General features: G+C 41.7%; 1 protein-coding gene across 3 annotated transcripts; it reads left to right on the plus strand.

The window, feature by feature from the left end:
• The first annotated feature begins 9,931 nt into the window (after window positions 1-9,931).
• Window positions 9,932-14,629, plus strand: LOC139579517 (eukaryotic translation initiation factor 1b-like). Of its 3 annotated transcripts, XR_011675772.1 has the most exons (5): window positions 9,973-10,145; window positions 11,090-11,253; window positions 11,349-11,450; window positions 11,643-11,739; window positions 14,139-14,629. XR_011675772.1 is itself a non-coding variant. In XM_071408238.1 (4 exons), exons 1-4 carry the CDS (start codon window positions 10,115-10,117, stop codon window positions 11,685-11,687), a joined length of 342 nt encoding a protein of 113 aa, XP_071264339.1. In that variant the 5' UTR covers window positions 9,932-10,114; the 3' UTR covers window positions 11,688-14,629. The 3 variants fall into 3 exon arrangements, 2 of the variants coding, with proteins under 2 accessions (XP_071264339.1, XP_071264344.1); XM_071408238.1 differs by having other exon boundaries at window positions 9,932-10,145; window positions 11,643-14,629; XM_071408243.1 differs by lacking the exon at window positions 11,643-11,739 and having other exon boundaries at window positions 9,971-10,145.
• Window positions 14,630-18,569: the final 3,940 nt, after the last annotated feature.

The following is an 18,569-nucleotide window of genomic DNA, read 5'->3' on the forward strand; positions in this document are numbered from 1 at the left end:
GGATGAATATGTATGAACTTTCCAATTTGTAGTTGCTCTGGATAAGAGTGTCTGCTAAATGACTTAAATGTAAATGTAAACTTATAACCTCCATAGGTTGTTTGAAGTTCTCACTGAAAAAAAGGGCTAAATAGTAGCATGTCTCAAAAGTGAGCGGTAAAATTAAAGTAGGTGGCGAAGAGGGAAATGCATATGGTCTCACAAGTCCTCAACTGGCAGCTTCATTAAATAGTACCCGCAAAACACCAGTCTCAACGTCAACAGTGAAAAGGCGACTCCGGGATGCTGGCCTTCTGTGCAGGGCGTTTCTAGCTCAGTGTGCCCTCATTTTCCCCCTGTCAACACTCACTTCTCCCAAGTTTCCGTTCACGTGATCCCCCGCTGCTGACCAGGCGTTCTGGGACCTCAAACATTGCTTCACCACTGCTCCCATCCTGGTTCATCCTGACCCTTCCCGTCAGTTAGTGGTGGAGGCCAATGCGTCGGATGTAGGAGGGGGGCGGTCCTGTCCCAGCATTCTACCCTGGACCTGAAGCTACATCCCTGCGCCTTCTCCCATCGCCTCAACGCCACGGAGAAAAACGACGATGTGGGAAATTGTGAGCTTCTCGCAGTGAAGTTGGCGTTGGAGGAATGGAGGCACTGGCTGGAAGGGGCGGAACATCCGTTCATCGTATGGACCGACCACAAAAATCGGGAGTATCTCCGCACCGCCAAACGCTTCAACTCCAGGCAAGCTAGATGGGCCCTGCTGTTCACACGGTTCAACTTCTCCCTCTCATATCGACCTGGATCCAAGAATGTCAAGCCGGATGCACTGTCTTGCCATTATAGTCCCACGGCTATTACCGTGGGCCTATAATGAGCCAGAAACCATCCTTCCCACCTCGTGCCTGGCAGGGGCACTCAGCTGGGGTATAGGGAAACAGGTCCAGGAGGCACAGCGTTCCTAGCCGAATCCCGGGCCAGCATCCCGGAGTCACCTCTTCACTGTTGACGTTGAGACTGGTGTTTTGCGGGTACTATTTAATGAAGCTGCCAGTTGAGGACTTGTGAGGCGTATGTTTCTCAAACTAGATACTCTAATGTACTTGTCCTCTTGCTCGGTTGTGCACCGGGGCCTCCCACTCCTCTTTCGATTCTGGTTAGAGTCAGTTTGCGCTGTTCTGTGAAGGGAGTAGTACACAGCAAAAGTTATTTGTTTCTGGCCATTTTGAGCCTGTAATCGAAGCCACAAATGCTGATGCTCCAGATACTCAACTAGTTTAAAGAAGGCCGGTTTTATTGCTTCTTTAATCAGCACAACGGTTTTCAGCTGTGCTAACATAATTGCAAAAGGGTTTTCTAATGATCAACTAGCCTTTTAAAATGATAAACTTGGATTAGCTAACACAATGTGCCATTGGAACACAGGAGTGATGGTTGCTGATAATGGGCCTCTGTACGCCTATGTAGATATTCCATAAAAAATCTGCCGTTTCCAGCTATAATAGTCTTTAGAACATTAACAATTTCTATACAGTATTTCTGATCAATTTGATGTTATTTTGATGGGCAAAAAAAAAGGTGCTTTTCTTTCAAAAACAAGGACATTTCTAATTGACCCCAAACTTTTGAACGGTAGTGTACATCCCTCCTTTCATGTGTCCAGAGCAAAAACCCATTATTCACAGCCCTTTGTGTCCTGTTTCCAGCCTGCACCTGGGTCTTACCTTCAAACCTGATAAACAGAGCATTTTTCTACATTCAAACGGACCCCCTGCAACTCTATACAGACTTTTTATGAGACTCCTGTTTCCATGAATTGAGGACACAGACAGTATCGCCAAGCTAAGGTTTGTCCAAAAAGTCTCTGTGCTACAATCAACAGTACCTTTCCTGTAACTCCCAGTAATGGATACCAAAAATCGTTGGTTAAATCACATTATCTGGTGTAACAATCTGTACCTAAGTTGGAGTAGGATGAAAAGTACCCTGACTCTGTCCTTATCCTAGTAGCCTAGTAGTTGTAACATGTCAGGATGTCCATTTCTAGCCTAAACTACCCACTGGGCACATCACATCATTTCAACGTGGATAATTGGCTAATATTTGGTTGAGACGTTGATCAAAGAGATTACAACCTATAATCACCCACTCAAAAAAACTGACAAAAGTTGAATTTCCAATATGTTATCACTATGCTTTCAACCATCTAAAACCACAACCAAATTTCAATGGAAAAACAATGTCTGATTTTTGGTTTAGTTGTCGCCCAAATGTCTATCACTGTGCTTTCAACCATTTAAAAGCACAGCAAAGTTCAAATGGGAATACAATGTCAGATATTTTGTTTATGTGTTCAACCGATTAATGTGTCATCACTGTGCTTCAACTCACAGCAGAACCAAATGCCTTGGATTACATTTAAAGTACATGTTGCAAGTGATTAATGCCATTCTAGATTCTGTGCAGATTATTACAACAATTGTGAAAATCTCCACAGACCTGCGACAACCTATGCATGCTTTCTTGAAGATGCACACGTTATATGATTACATATTAATAAGACATTTACAGTTACATTAACCTCAATGTGTCCATGGATGTGTTACTCATTTTAAGGTTGAATGATACATTAGTTTGTAAGATAGCCTTAACTTTAGGCTATTTACTGTATTAGAAAATTCATATTGAATTTTGTTTGGTTGTCTTCACAATCAAATATCAAAATTTGAAGGAGATTTATCTTTTTTTTGGATAGTTCCATCTGTGCCACTGACTTAGTCTGGCTTTAATTCCAGTTTGTCCACAAATTAATAATTAATATGCTGTATTCACGTTTCCGTCTCAACCAAGAATCTAATCTATAAAGTATATTTATACAACCCGTATACAACCAATAATCCTGAATGCTGATTGGTTAAAACCGCATTCCAGCTGGTGTCTATTCCACAAATTACCACTGGCTAAATCTATGACGTTAAATGCCTATTTACTCTGTTCCATCTGACTGTGCAATCCACTGTCTCATCAGCCCAGCCAGGCACTTTATAAACTTGATCTCCACTATAAAAAGCATCTAGACATTATCTCTCCATTTCTTTTAGACTAACATTTCTTTTTCAACAGCAGAGATTTGTATAAACTTTGCTGTCTATCTCTCTGACATTTGCAACATGTTTCAATATTCAAATTTGATCTCCTTCTGTCCCATAGTAATGAACGTGTCGGGAGTCGCCGACAACAGGCAGGCAGCATTTCTCAGCCAGTTGAAATCATGAATCAGCTAGCATCATTTTTATGGATATGCACAAAGAAATGTCAATTGAAAAAAGGTCAAATGAAACGAAGTGCAGCTAGTTTACAGTCTTTCCAGCTTCAGTTTAAGAAGATAGTTAGATGTGTTGTTGGCTAGCTACTCTGAACAACCGTGTCCTGACGAGAGAGCACATTTTCTATGCCAGGCGAAATCGCGCCTCGTTAGCTCATTGTTATGGATGTCTCCAAAAAAATGTCACTAGAAAACAGCTTAAACTAATGCAAATGCAGCTACTGTTGTTATTCTGGCTGCACTGTTTGATGTGACTGTAAGTTAGCCATATTTGGCTAGCTAGCAAGCAAGGGATACGAATGTTGCCAGCCAGTATGGCAATGGAACATTTAGGATGAATGACAGGGTTGCGTCCATAGATACAGAAAAAAGACTGGGTTGCGTCTTTGGCAACCGATAGAACGAACGACCAGCCGGCTTGGGTAGCAACCTTAGATTTGTGTCGGGACTATATCTTATGGAAGGATGAAATATAAGGCACCTCGGGGGGTTGTTATATTTGGCACGGTTATATATTGGCACGTTTGCCGGCACTCGACTTTGTCTCGGGCCTAATAACACCCGTACCAATATATCCTCCAAACACAGGCTTCTCGGGCATTATCACTTAAATATCACAAACCCCCGACGTGCCTTATTGATATTATAAACTGGTTACCAACGTAATTAGAGCAGTAAAAATAAATGTTTTGTCATACCACTGGTATAAGGTCTGATATACCAAGACTGTCAGCCAATCAGCATTCAGGGATCAAATCACCCATTTTATAACACTAAATGTCATTACATTGGAAATCAACCAGAGCTTGAAACCCTTGGCCTATTGTATTGTCTATTTTTAGTTGACTTCTGGGTTGAATTGGAACAATAGCTGTTGATGACTTTGCAAATGCAATGTAGCACTAAATAGCATCATTGATGATGCGGGATAAAGTATGGTCACATTTAATTTGCTCTGTTAAACCTACCCTTTGGAATGACTTCCATAGCAACGGTGAATCTATTTCATTTTTCATGTGCAGTTGCAAACTACGGTTTGCAACTGCACATGGGGACAAAGATCGTACTTTTTGGAGAAATGTCCTCTGGTCTGATGAAACAAAAATAGAACTGTTTGGCCATAATGACCATTGTTATGTTTGGAGGAAAAAGGGGGAAGCTTGCAAGCCGAAGAACACCATCCCAACCGTGAAGCACGGGGGTGGCAGCATCATGTTGTGGGGGTGCTTTGCTGCAGGAGGGACTGATGCACTTCACAAAATAGATGGCATCATGAGGATGGAAAATTATGTGGCTATATTGAAGCAACATAACAAGACATCAGTCAGGAAGTTAAAGCTTGGTCTTGGGTCTTCCGAATGGACAATGACCCCAACCATACTTCCAAAGTTGTTGCAAAATGGCTTAAGGACAACAAAGTCAAGGTATTGGAGTGAGCATCACAAAGCCCTGACCTCAATCCTATAGAAAATTTGTGGGCAGTACTGAAAAAGTGTGTGCGAGCAAGGAGGCCTACAAACCTGACTCAGTTACACCAGCTCTGTCAGGAGGAATGGGCCAAAATTCACCCAACTTATTGTGGGAAGCTTGTGGAAGGCTACCTGAAACGTTTGACCCAAGTTAAACAATTTAAAGGCAATGCTACCAAATACTAATTGAGTGCATGTAAACTTCTGACCCACTGGGAATGTGATGAAAGAAATAAAAGCTGAAATAAATCATTCTCTACTATTATTTTGACAATTCACATTCTTAAATAAAGTGATCCTAACTGACCTAAGACAGGGAATTTTTTACTCTGATTAAATGTCAGGAATTGTGAAAACTGAGTTTAAATGTATTTGGCTAAGGTGTATGTAAACTTCCAACTTCAACTGTAGATACTTTATATACTGCCTGAGACATCTTTGCTATTTTGCACATTATGGACAATATGCCTAACACTCATAATTAGTAGTAGAATAATGGATTGGCAAGAATTTGGCACTGTCAACTTTTAGGTTAGTAGGAAAGTTAGGCTAATCATTTAAACCCACTAAATATATTCACATTCACTGAACATTCAGTATTTGACACTTCAACATTCATTTCCCAAATGCTTTTTCTGTAATCCTGCAGACTCTTTATCATTCTCCATACCTTAAATGATAATGCATCCAACATTATGCGTGCCGACCATGGTATTGGGCAGATGACATTTGAGAACTCATCTTGTTTAGAAATCAAACCCTGGTCATCTTATTGCAGAGCACATTGTAAGCTATACATTTTGCTCATCTGTTTTTAGAGAAGATTGTATTGCAAGTTATGCTATATGTGTAGGATATGCTTTGTTGGCTAATATGCATATGCAGTAGAGGTCTTCACGGATCCACCTGTACCCGAATAACCGAGACCCGATCCGGGAAATAATGTCACGGGTCTGGGTCAGATCTGATATGATTGTCACGGGTTTCGGGTATGTGCAATTTTAACTGACTTGTCGGGAAGGGCCTGTACAGATCCGAACACGACTGCTGCAGTAGAGTGAAAGAGAGACATTTTATAATTTATGCTGCTGCTCTTGCTTTTCACAAGAGTGGAGTGTGGCGCATGTAGCTTGTTGTCTCATCCTACAGTTACAAATAACAACAATTCCATTCAGAATATTAAGTAGAAGCCTACCTGTTGGCTCTTGGTCGTTATAGCCTATCCTTATAATTTAACTTTAATTCCATCATCTTAATTCCATCTTCCATTGATTAGATATCTCCTAACTTTTGCCACACACGGAGGCTCTGTGACTGTAGCCTATTGCCACTTTGATTACTTATGATTGATAAGGTAAGGTGGGTTTCTTAGCATTCATAGCCATGGTTGTCAACTGTACTGCAGGAACAGAACGTAAATCACAGAAAATAAAGGTTGTGGTGGCAGCTGCAGAGAAGTTCTTGAAAGGCATTTTACTGCAGAAGATTTGTGGGGGGTGTTGAGTGGTATTGTACTGTCCTCTCAGACCGTTAGGCAGGAGTAGGATTAGACAGGGTTAAATAGGGAATGGGGTGGTGTTTTTTTTAGAGAGGGCTAGTTGTTGGCAGGGTCATTTTCCTTTTCCTTTATCCCAAATTTGTATTACCAGAATTTAATGTAAGTAGGCTGTGAATGGCCTCACACTCCAGTACAGTAGGTGGCCGTGTATGGACCTAAAAGTTGGATGCGCTCCGCCAACCCAATCTCAAAGAAGAAGAACATTACACACACACACACACCTTTCTACACAGTATCTACATGCTTTTATTTGGGTTTCTATGCAAAGTGTATGATTGAATGTTTCTTTAAGCCTGCAGCTAATTGCTTGAAATTAGACTTATAGTGGGGTTTCATGGACAGAGTTTAATTTAGGACTAGGCTAATTCTACTTAAATTAATCCAGATTTTAAAAATGGCTTTCTGAGACGTTGCTTAACTTCAGTTTAATTAGTTCTAGACTAGGGAGTCCCAGACTAAGGTAAGTAAGGACTAACCAGGTAGTCCTTACTGATTAGATTAACAATGTGTACTTGGTGCTGAACTGAGGATGATTTAAAAAAACAGAGATGGGACACTAATACATAAGCATTGTGTGGAATTGGAACAAGTCACCTAAACCAAACAATAGACAGAGGTAAAAGAAAACGTTCAAAGGATTTTGAACCAATTGTCACCCAATTATCGAGAACAAACAGCATGATTCATCAACAGAAAACAAAAATAATACCTCTACTACCATTTGCAATGAATTCAACTCAAATGAAAAAGTAAACAAAAGGACACTATAACAACTTCAGGTAAAATACTGTATTGTTGACCCATTTTTACAAATCATTGTCACTTTGAAATGTTAGTTTTCTTGTGTAACACAGTGAGGCCTAAATGTTCTGTATTTGTGTGACAGAAATTTAACACAAACAATATCATACATACTAAAATAATTTCTATACTGAACAAAAATATAAACGCAACATGTATTGTGTTGGTCCCATGTTTCATGAGCTGAAATAAAAGATCCCCCCCCCCAAAACAAATATTTGCACAATTTTTTTTTACATCCCTGTTAGTGAGCATTTCTCCTTTCCCAAGACAATCCATCCACCTGACAGGTGTGGCATATCAAGAAGCTGATTAAACAGCATGATCATTACACAGGTGCACCTTGTGCTGTGGACAATAAAAGGCCACTTTTTACTTATGAATATAAAACGCACTCTAAAATGTGCAGTTTTGTCACACAACACAATGCCACATATGCCTCAAGTTTTAAAGGAACTCGTAAATTGGCATGCTGACTGCATGAATGTTCACCAGAGCTGTTGCCACAGAATTTAATGTTAATTTCTCTACCATAAGCCACCTCCAACGTTGTTTTAGAGAATTTGGCAGTAAGTCCAACCGGTCTAACAACCGCAGACCACGTGTAACCACGCCAGCCCAGGACCTCCACATCTGGCTTCTTCACATGCGGAATCGTCTGAGACCAGCCACCCAGACAGCTGATGAAACTGAAGAGTATTTCTGTCAGTAATAAAGCCATTTTGTGGTGAAAAATGAATTCTAATTCGCTGGGCTTGGCTCCCAAGTGGGTGGGCCTATGCCCTCCCAGGCCCACCCATGGCTTCGCCCTTGCCCAGTCATGTGAAATCCATAGATTAGGGCCTATGGAATTTATTTTAATTGACTGATATCCTGATATGAACTGTCACTCAGTAAAATCATTGAAATTATTGCATGTTGCGTTTATATTTTTGTTAAGTATATATTGTTTTGTCTTTCTAAGGTCCTGTGGAAAAACATAAACATCTATTTAAAGAAGACATTAGCTGTTGATTTGTTGGAGGGTTTTCAAGGCAGGAAGGACCAGAGACAGATTGGTCAAAAGACCAATTAGTGGAAAAAATATCATAAATGCTTGTCTAAACTAAGCCGTTGACAGTTCCGATGGGGGACCATTCCAATCCTCATTTGGTAGGACATTCATTCAACAAATGCCATCATTGGACTTGGAATATGCAATTTTGTCAGTCATCTCTTGCACCCATAATAAAAGTTATGTAATGAACTCAACTTGAAGAGATAATGTTCTCTAATGCAGCAATATAATCATTTTCTAGAGGCAGATGATCACCATAGCTTGGAGGGGATAAGACAGGATGAAGGTCAGCTCACTACATCTGCAGCAGCCAGGAGGGAAGATTGTGTCACTAACATGGGCAGGAGGACAAAGACAAAGAGGCTGAGCATGCATGAGAAACTGGTGCTAAATACATTAGTTTCATGAGCGCAAACTAATGTATTTAAAAGAAGAGCATGATATGAAAATGCACATCCTTCATGTTGAGTTGTCTATGTAGGAGGAGAGAAAAATTAAGCAGCAGCAGTACCAATGTTCCTCTCAAACCAGCACCAGTTCGAGGTCCCGATATTTCCATTTGTGAATCCATGGCTATCGTTTGCTTCAATCACTTGAGCTATCTTTGTTGTGAGAAGTGCTGCATTGCAAAAGCATCTCTGCAGGCTAGTCCATTTGTGTTGTTGTCTGCCTCAACCACGGGAACATCTATCTGGGTCATCCTCATCTTCAATGCGAGGATCTAGGAAGCCATTCTGTTTGAGGTAATTATGAATCACTGCTGTTGAAATTATGACAATGCAGCATCTTCTTGGTTGAAAGCGCTAGTCTGTTATATCTGGAGTATTTCTCCTGTCTTATCCAGTGTCCTGTGTGAATTTAAGTATGCTCTCTCTAATTCTCTCTCTCCTTTTTTCTCTCTCTCTCTCTCTGAGGACCTGAGCCCTAGGACCATGCCTCAAGAGTACCTGGCCTGATGACTCCTTGCTCTCCCCAGTCCACCTGGTCGTGCTGCTGCTCCAATTTCAACTATTCTGCCTGCGGCTATAGAACCCTGACCTGTTCACCGGACGTGCTACCTTGTCCCAGACCTGCAGTGTTCAACTCTCTAGAGACAGCAGGAGCGGTAGAGATACTCTGAATGATCAGCTATGAAAAGCTAACTGACATTTACTCTTGAGGTGCTGACCTGTTGCACCCTCTACAACCACTGTGATTATTATTACTTGACCTTGCTGGTCTATGAACATTTGAACATCTTGGCCATGTTCTGTTATAATCTCCACCCGGCACAGCCAGAAGAGGACTGGCCAACCCTCATAGCCTGGTTCCTCTCTAGGTTTCTTCCTAGGTTCTGGCCTTTCTAGGGAGTTTTTCCTAGCCACCGTACTTCTACACCTGCATTGTTTGCTGTTTGGGGTTTTAGGCTGGGTTTCTGTACAGCACTTTGTGACACCAACTGATGTAAGAAGGGCTTTACAAATACATTCGATTGATTGATTGATTGATGGGAATATGACATCCATCTATACAGCCAATGACTCCAGGAAAGTTCCCATATTCATAGAACTCTACCTTGTAGTTAGCTAAGGTCTTCACATTTAATTTAGATATTTGTGCTATATTTTTTTTTATGCAGCCTAGTGGATATTTTCCCCTCAGAAATACCAAAATAATTATGTCTTCCTTCCAGTAAAATAGGGTGGCGTAGCACACGTCCATACGTACGTCAAAAACGTCGGTGACGGTGGTTTCGGGGAGGCGCTGTAAAAGGTTGTGTACCACTTTGCAATCTGAAGGATGTCCATTTTGTGAAAGCCGGTCAGCCGACTAAAGCTTCGTCCCCGTGTAAAGGAAGATTCAAAGAAAAACAGAAATTGGGCAGAACCGTCGATCGCTAGCCAGTTATTATCCGAAAGGAAAGTCAATCTTATCGTATGTCCGCTATCCAGAACCTCCAAACTTTCGGTAAGACATTTCAACCATCTCAGCTAACGTGATTAGTGGGGGGAATGGCAGTTGGTAATGTTAGCTAGCATTTGCAAACATTTTGACGACGTTACAACTAAATATAACGTTTGATTTTAATCAAATTGTTAATACATGTCTTCATAAAACATCTGGTTAGTTATATCGAGAACATTCCCTTCAGATTGCAAAAAGTGATTAATAGCATGCCAGGTGTTTTTTTTTTTTAAACGTTGACCAACACCTATCGACATAAGACAAAGTTAATGTCCTTGTTTAACGTTTGGTCCCAACACGGATTTGTAGCCCATATAGCAAATTAGTCTGTATTGTGGACACATTAATCAACGTACAATACATATTCGGTTAGCAAATTGTTACTACCGGTTGTCTTTCTGGCACAGTGTCAACAATGGGCCGAGTATAAATGTAACTTTTTGCCCAATCTGTATGATACGACAGTTTTTTTTTCAGGAAGCCCTTCAGGTTGAAACTATAAATAGTTCAGCCAAATAGCTACATCTAATGATATTCCCCTACTGATATTCCCCTACTGTCCCCTACTGGCATCCATGCTTTAATTTCGAAATTTCAGCTAGTTCTGCCTGTTGTGTTTTGCCGGAATGATTGGCTATCTAGACTGTGAAATTTTGCTTTCTCCCACCATGTGTCACGAACCCCAGTATTCCCGATAAACTAAGGTCTGCGTAGATGCTGACCAGCATCTGAGCAGCGTTTTACTTGGGCCTGAGACTCGTGGATAGGACGTTACATCACCAGTTTATCGGCCTGCATTTTTTTATTATCTAGGTCAAACAAACAGTGACATCTTAGGTATCCCTTTAGGTTGCTTCCTTGTAATTTTAGAAATGACACGTTTTGTTTTGAACTCAATTTTTGTCTTAAGTATAGTGATTTTGTTTTTAATGGTGTTCTTCCCACAGACCCATTTGCTGATGCAACTAAGGGTAATGACAGGCTCCCATCTGGGACTGACGACTACATCCACATAAGAATCCAGCAGCGTAACGGCAGGAAGACTCTGACCACGGTCCAGGGCATAGCCATCGACTATGATAAGAAGAAGCTAGTCAAGGCCTTTAAGAAGGTATGTTATGGCAGGGAGTTGACACTAGGTGGTATACTAAGAAAGATCCATGTTTTGTTCTACAGGCCGTTTGACTAGTTCCGCTTTGTCAACAGAAATTTGCCTGCAATGGGACAGTGATTGAGCACCCAGAGTATGGGGAAGTGATTCAGCTGCAAGGTGACCAGCGCAAGAATATCTGCACATTTCTGATTGAGGTAAGTTTGACTCTTGTCCCTGCTATAGCACATTGCACCCAGCGTAGTACACACAAGTGTGGAGTATAAGTGGCCATCTGTCATGGCCCCTACAGATGGCTCTCATAGAAAAGCCTCTGTTTGTAAATGTTCTCTGACTGGAGTTCGAAGTTCCTTTGTGTGATGTCTCTTCTGCCCTCATCCCTCTTCCAGATTGGCCTGGCGAAAGAGGAGCAGCTCAAGGTCCACGGATTCTAGAAGCTCTCAGCAGCCTCAGCTCCACTGGTCCTGATACACTACATGGCCAAAAGTATGTGGACACCCCTTCAAATTAGTGGATTCTGCTATTTCGGCCACACCCATTGCTGACCGGTGTATAAAATAGAGTACATGCATCCAATCTCCATAGACAAACATTGGCAGTAGAATGGTCCGTACTGAAGAGCTCAGTGACTTTCAACGTGGCACCGTCATAGGATGCCACCTTTCCAACAAGTCAGTTCGTCAAATTTCTGCCTTGCTAGAGCTGCCCCGGTCAACTGTAAGTGCTGTTATTGTGAAGTGGAAACGTCTAGGAGCAACAACGGCTCAGCCGAGAAGTGGTAGGCCGCACAAGCTCACAGAAGGGGATCGCGAAGTGCTGAAGCAAGTAGCGTGTAAAGATCGTCTGTCCTCGGTTGCAACACTCACTACTGAGTTCCAAACTGCCTCTGGAAGCAACGTCAGCACAATAACTGTTCGTCGGGAGCTTCATGAAATGGGTTTCCATGGCCGAGCAGCCGCACACACGCCTCAGATCACCATGCGCAATGCGAAGCGTCGGCTGGAGTGGTGTAAAGCTCACCGCCATTGGACACTGGAGCAGTGGAAACGCATTCTCTGGAGTGATGAATCACGCTTCACCATCTGGCAGTCCGATGGGCGAATCTGGGTTTGGCGGATGCCAGGAGAACGCTACCTGCCCGAATGCATAGTGCCAACTGTAAAGTTTGGTGGGGAAGGAATAATGGTCTGGGGCTGTTTTTCATGGTTCGGGCTAGGCCCCTTAGTTCCAGTAAAGGGAAATCTTAACGCTGCAGCATACAATGAAATTCTAGATGATTCTGTGCTTCCAACTTTGTGGCAACAGTTTGGGGAAGGCCCTTTTCTGTTTCAGCATGACAATGCCCCCATGCACAAAGCGAGGTCCGTACAGGACTGGTTTGTTGAGCTCGGTGTGGAAGAACTTGACTGGCCTGCACAGAGCCCTGACCTCAACCCCATCGAACACCTTTGGGATGAATTGGAACGCCGACTGCGAGCCAGGCCTAATCGACCAACGTCAGTGCCCGACCTCACTAATGCTCTTGTGGCTGAATGGAAGCAAGTCCCTGCAGCAATGTTCCAACATTTAGTGGAAAGCCTTCCCAGAAGAGTGGAGGCTGTTATAGCAGCAAAGGGGGGACCAACTCCATATTGATTCCCATGAGATTGACAAGCAGGTGTCCACATACTTTTGGTCATGTACACTGAACAAAAATATAACTGCAGCAATTTCAATGATTTTACTGCATTACACAGAAGAAATCAGACAATTTAAATAAATTCATGAGGCCCTAATCTATTGATTTCATATGAATGGGCAGGGCCGCAGCAATGGGTGGGTCTGGGAGGGCGTAGGCCTACCATCTTGGGAGCCAAGCCCAATCAATCAGAATGAGTTTTTCCTGACAAACGGGCTTTATTACAGACAACCTCCTCAGTAACCTTTTCATTTACAGGGATGTAAACAAATTTGTGCACAAAATTTGAGAAATAAGCTTTTTGTGCTTATGGCAAATGTCTGTGATTTTCTATTTCAGCTCGTAAAATGTTGGTTCCACATTTCAAATGTTGCATTTATAATTTTGTTCAGTGCTGTGCCAATATCTCTGTTTAAATGTTTTCCCCATTAGATTTTGTTTGTATTGAATTGATGTCTGTGCCCAGTGGCTTCCTTCCTTCTCTTATCTACTTTCCCTCCTTCCCACTACTGTTTGCTTAAAGGATGGGATAGAATTCTACTTGGTGACAGGTCACAAAGGAACAAGAGAGTGCGTCGTCGTCTGGTCATAAGATGATGTTTAAGAGCAAAATGAGACTGTCAACTGTGGAAGGTGTTCAGTGATAGGTCCCCATTCACTTTCTCCTATCATTAGGTGTAAAAATCGGATGATATTCTGGTCAGATGCGATAGAACGGCCACCCACTGCTTTCAAGTACATGTAGGCCTACCTGGTTCTGAAGGTTATCGATCATCCCCAAGTGTCAACCCATGTCTTTACGGTCACCAAGGGATCTTCTCTCCCGATGTTCCTTGATCTGTAGCTCAAGCTGCGTGTTGGTTGCCTCTAGTGAGTGCACCTGAGCCACACAGACATCAACATGGAGCCTCACACATTCATACAACACACATCCTAGGTAGGCATCTCACTGTTTTAGCCACTAAGAGAGGAATCGCACCTGAGTGTACTTGAAAGCAGTGGGTGGCCGTTCTATCGCATCTGACCAGAATATCATCCGATTTTTACACCTAATGATAGGTTAAAGTGAATGGTAGTTCTTTAGGCTAACAGTGAAAAAAGAAAACCCTACATTTGTGATGTGAAAAGGTATCTCATTTAGATTCTCCGTGTAGGACGTAAAGCGACCATTAAGATCTTCCATGTTCTCCCTCTTGCTGATGCACAGGGAGCCTGAGAATTTTGTCATGCTCCCCGGGACACTTGATGCATACCCCATTGAGATGTGGGTCCAATACCCTCCCGCACCACCGCAAACACTGTTCCAGTGTCCCCCTCTGCGGTCGTGGGAGAGCTGCTTAGCGCCACTGGCACGGAACAACTGCATTGATGCTGTCACGACTGCTGTCAACATCCCTCCAGTCTGGGGTCTGATGTGATGCTATAAAGGGCTTTTTTGAACTGTGCAAAAATGTTACATGTTTTTGTCTATTGAAAGCAAGGGTAGGTGTGAAGAAACCCTGCCCGCTACACAGATCTACAAAAAAAAAACTATTGTGGGCATGTCCAGGATGGAATTATGTTTTCTTCTCTTTCTAATGTAAATTGGATGGTTCTGGAGGCAGGATCACAGTGAAAAAAGGTGTAAATGGAGACAAAATACCTTGTGAAGCTTTTTTTCTTTTGGGAAGTGGACCAATAAATAAATGTTTAAGTTGCCTACAGTGAAGAATACAATAACTGGTTAAGTGAAATATACATAATGCAACATCAAGTCACATTTTAAGTGGTAAATTGAATAAAACATTACGCTCTTTATTGTAAACTGGGTGGTTCGAGCCCTGAATGCTGATTGGCTGACAGCTGTGGTATAGCAGACTGTATACCATGGGTATGACATCTTTTTTTACTGCTCTAATGTTAGGAACCAGTTTTTAATAGCAATAAGGCACCTCGGGGGTTTGTGGTATATGGCCAATATACCACACCTTCTCGGGCCTTATTGCGTAATAAGTACACTGTCCTAAAGTCACCAGAGGAATATTCTGTTCCAAAATGTTGACACATTGCTTAAAGCTAATTTGTTGTTGAAAGGTAATCATTTCCACCCAAAATGACAGGTACTTTTTACATGTTATGTCTGACAAAAACTGTTCAAGCTAAATTCTAGCTATCGGTGGCATATAATCTTGGAATTTAATGAAGTTCAAAAGATCACCTTCAGCTTTTCTTCCATAATGAGAGAAATTTATATTGCCACAGAAAGATTAATGACTTGTTTATTCTGTGTGGAAATGTTATCAGACCAGCTTGACATTATTTCTAAGTGAAGATATGAAAAGTGACAATGACGATAAAGGCCACTGGTGGCTCGGTGGATGCCACCCTATCTCTACACCAGTTTTTCCCAAGTGGTGCGTCAGGACCTATTGGTGGGTTGAGGTCAGTTCCTTTTCTGGGGGGGGGGGGGGGGGGGTCAAAAGACACTAACAACTGTAGGACCAACTGCATGGATGAACAGTGGCTAACTGCAAGATCATTGAGTGTCAATGGGTGTGTTTGCAGCAAGAATGCCACTCGTGATACTTTTTCTCCTTTGGTGGCACTACACCAAATCTATGTTGGTGACAATGATGTACAACAACCGTAATCTCTTAATGATCCTTTTTTGTCACTGTCATAAGATGACCTTTAAGGGAGAGGTTAGCAGCAAGGCCTGATTCCCTGTTGTTTTGAAAGGGCTACGTAACAGTGAAGGCCCAGTGCAGTCAAATACATTATTTTCCTGTGTTTAGTATATATTTCTACACTATGAGGTTGGAATAATACTGTGAAATTGTTAACATTTGAATAATGCCCTTTTAGCATAAGAGCTGTTTGAAAAGGCAGCCTTACATTTTGGTCTGATTGAGTTTTGACCTGCCTGGTGACTAATAAGAAAGAGTTCCAAACCTTTCTGCCAATAACAGCTAGTTTTCAGTTTTCCCCTCCCCACTCAGATCACTTCCAGACAGTCCTAGCAAAATTGTTACCCAGAAGTGATTTCATATTGAGATACAAATGGCAGCATTGGACCTTTAAGAGGAGTTGTGCCTGCATGGGGCTGGTCTAGCGGCCAGGTAGTGTTACCTGCAGCACATAAACATTACCCTGTGAGCGGCGAACAAAACCTGGCTATGAAATAGTGTAGTATTATTACAGTTAGCAGCATCTGTATGCTTTTAGATTCACCCATCATGTTCAATTCTATAAAGAATGTAGTCAAGTCAGGTGATGGATTTCATAACAGAGATGAATTTGCCTTTTCTGTGCATGTTAGTTACAGTGTGTTTACCAATTAATTGTTCTACTGGCATAATCGGATCATAGTAAAGTACTGTAAATACCTAACACTCCCAAAGTGATCTGGAAATCTTGAATGTTTGAACACACGTGATGAAGATTCTGCTTTAATTATATGTAAGTCTACTCAGTTCAGAAAGCATCAAGGTATGAAAAGAAAGGCACCTGGCAAGAGACAGACAAGTTGATGCACAGGATCAGCGTTAAATGTTTATAACAACCTCGAGCAGAAAGGTTCATCTATGATTTTTTCCGCATCAAATGTCACATGTCCCACTCATTTCCAAAATACAGCCAAAAAGTTAGGTTGAGTTGTGACATGTTGGGTTGTGGTTTTTACTGTTCTGACAAGGTGCTACATTGAGGACAATTCAAAAGGTGCGGCTTGTAGAGTTCACTTTGGGTCAGGCAGCCATTCCACCAGTGAATTTACACTAGGCTTAAGCCTGGCTGCAATATCAATCCTACCCACCAAACTATGTGAACTATACAAAAGGTCCTTGAGGTCATCCCAGCTGATGATAACGCTGTCTCAAACTCTGTACCAGGCGGTGTATCATAGTTGGTATTTGTTTACCCATGATGCACCTCCAGAGAATGGAGAGGTAAAGGTTGTGTTCCCTGATCAGACGTTGCATGCATCAACCAATGTTTGCGTGCCACGTCATCGACTGTCTGGCAACAGATTACTGGAGCATATTATGTGTTTAGCTGATGCGTGAAATACTTATCCAGGCGTTGTAAGATCTGGCATGCGTCAGCAATGTCTGCAGATACCAAAATCTTTGGGTGTGCACGTTTTGCAAAGCAGAGAGACGCCGAAGTAATTGATTGCTATACAGCTGGGAGTGGTGAATGTCGTAACTAAATAAAACAACAGAAAATAAAAAATGATCATTCTGGCGAGGGAGGAGCTGGTTTTTAAATATTGTGTATATTTATTTCCATTTGTCCATTTCAAATGTCCATTTGTTACCAATGTCAATTCTTCATTTTTTCAACATACTTTTATTTTTGTTTTCTGGACAGGCGAACGCTGCCAAATAATAAACAGTAAACCAATAAAAAAAATGGTGGACTATCCAGCAGGGGTGTAGTGCTGCCGGAGGGCTTTTTTTCAATTTGAGAATAAACAGCTGGTAAAACTATTTCTGGAAAATTTTATCTAAATAAATGATATTTCATTTCCACAAAAATTCCATGAAAAACAATAAAATGACAAACCAAATAAACATGTATATCAGTCTAGAAGTATTAAATTGTGGTTTCTTCTCTGGCACTGGTGAAAATGATGAAGAACTATAGGCTATGTGTGTGCACTACAGAAGACCGTCTGAGGCTTGACCACTTTGGCCAATTCGAACATGGGGGGAAAAATCCTAATTCACTATGTGTTTGCCTTTATAAAATAAAACTATGGACCCCTCTTGCACATTGGAACCCAGAACGACACTGTTCTGCTGAGGATACCCAAACCAGAGGGACCACCACAAATCTCAAGGAGCCTGATCCTCTCTGGAAGTTGCTGTATCTCTGCTTGGGATATTTAGCCTACATGGGCTATTGTTTGAGACACAGGGCCCATTCTAGCTTGGTATGTCAGGGTGGTCAATTGGAAATGTGAATTGGGCCAAGTTAGAGGTCATAATGCATTTAGATTACAGTTTATTGCGATGCATGAATACACAACAGCAAAAGCTTGATTTTATGGCTGTTTTAAAAGGAATTTCCTGCATTTCTACATAGTAATGATTTATGTTCACTAATTGGTCAATTGATATGATAGCATGTTTAATCTATGCAAATAAATTCTATGAATAGTTCACCTCTGTTTCATTTTATTCTTTAAAAGTTTATATTGTAACCATGTGATCAAGCAAATCAAAGTTGATTTATGATACACATTACAATGCATACAAATGCCTACTCGCAATAAAGCTCTCCTCGCAAACATTGCAATGATACTAAGCAGTTCCAGTTCCACTGTGCTTTTTTCGTTCTTCCCGTCTAATCAGGGATGGATTTAGACCGGGGACATCAGGTGGGTGCAATTCATTATCAGTTAGAACAGAAAATGAGTAGGCTCCGGACCTTGTAGGGTAAGAGTTAAATACCCCTGGGCCATAGCCTACAAATAGCTGTATCACATAGTCATAGGAAATGTACCCTCAAAAAAATTCAGCACTAAGCAAATTTCAGGTCTCTGAGCGCAAACTTGAACATTGTGGAAATTCGGTGCTACTTTTGGTGAGTGTTTACTGTGAACTCTGAGTCTGTACCCACTTTAAGTTACAGTTTTAACAGTGGCCAAGTAGCC

Source organism: Salvelinus alpinus, chromosome 1 (genome assembly GCF_045679555.1).
Source record: "Salvelinus alpinus chromosome 1, SLU_Salpinus.1, whole genome shotgun sequence".
NCBI lineage: Eukaryota > Metazoa > Chordata > Actinopteri > Salmoniformes > Salmonidae > Salvelinus > Salvelinus alpinus.

What these genes read in the sequence shown, in the direction of transcription:
- LOC139579517 (XM_071408238.1), top strand. Translation starts at nt 10,115, where the DNA reads ATGTCCGCTATCCAGAACCTCCAAACTTTCG. An exon ending in CCAGAACCTCCAAACTTTCG is followed by an intron (nt 10,146 to 11,089) that starts GTAAGACATTTC and finishes TTCTTCCCACAG; the next exon opens with ACCCATTTGCTGATGCAACT. An exon ending in TCTGCACATTTCTGATTGAG is followed by an intron (nt 11,451 to 11,642) that starts GTAAGTTTGACT and finishes TCCCTCTTCCAG; the next exon opens with ATTGGCCTGGCGAAAGAGGA.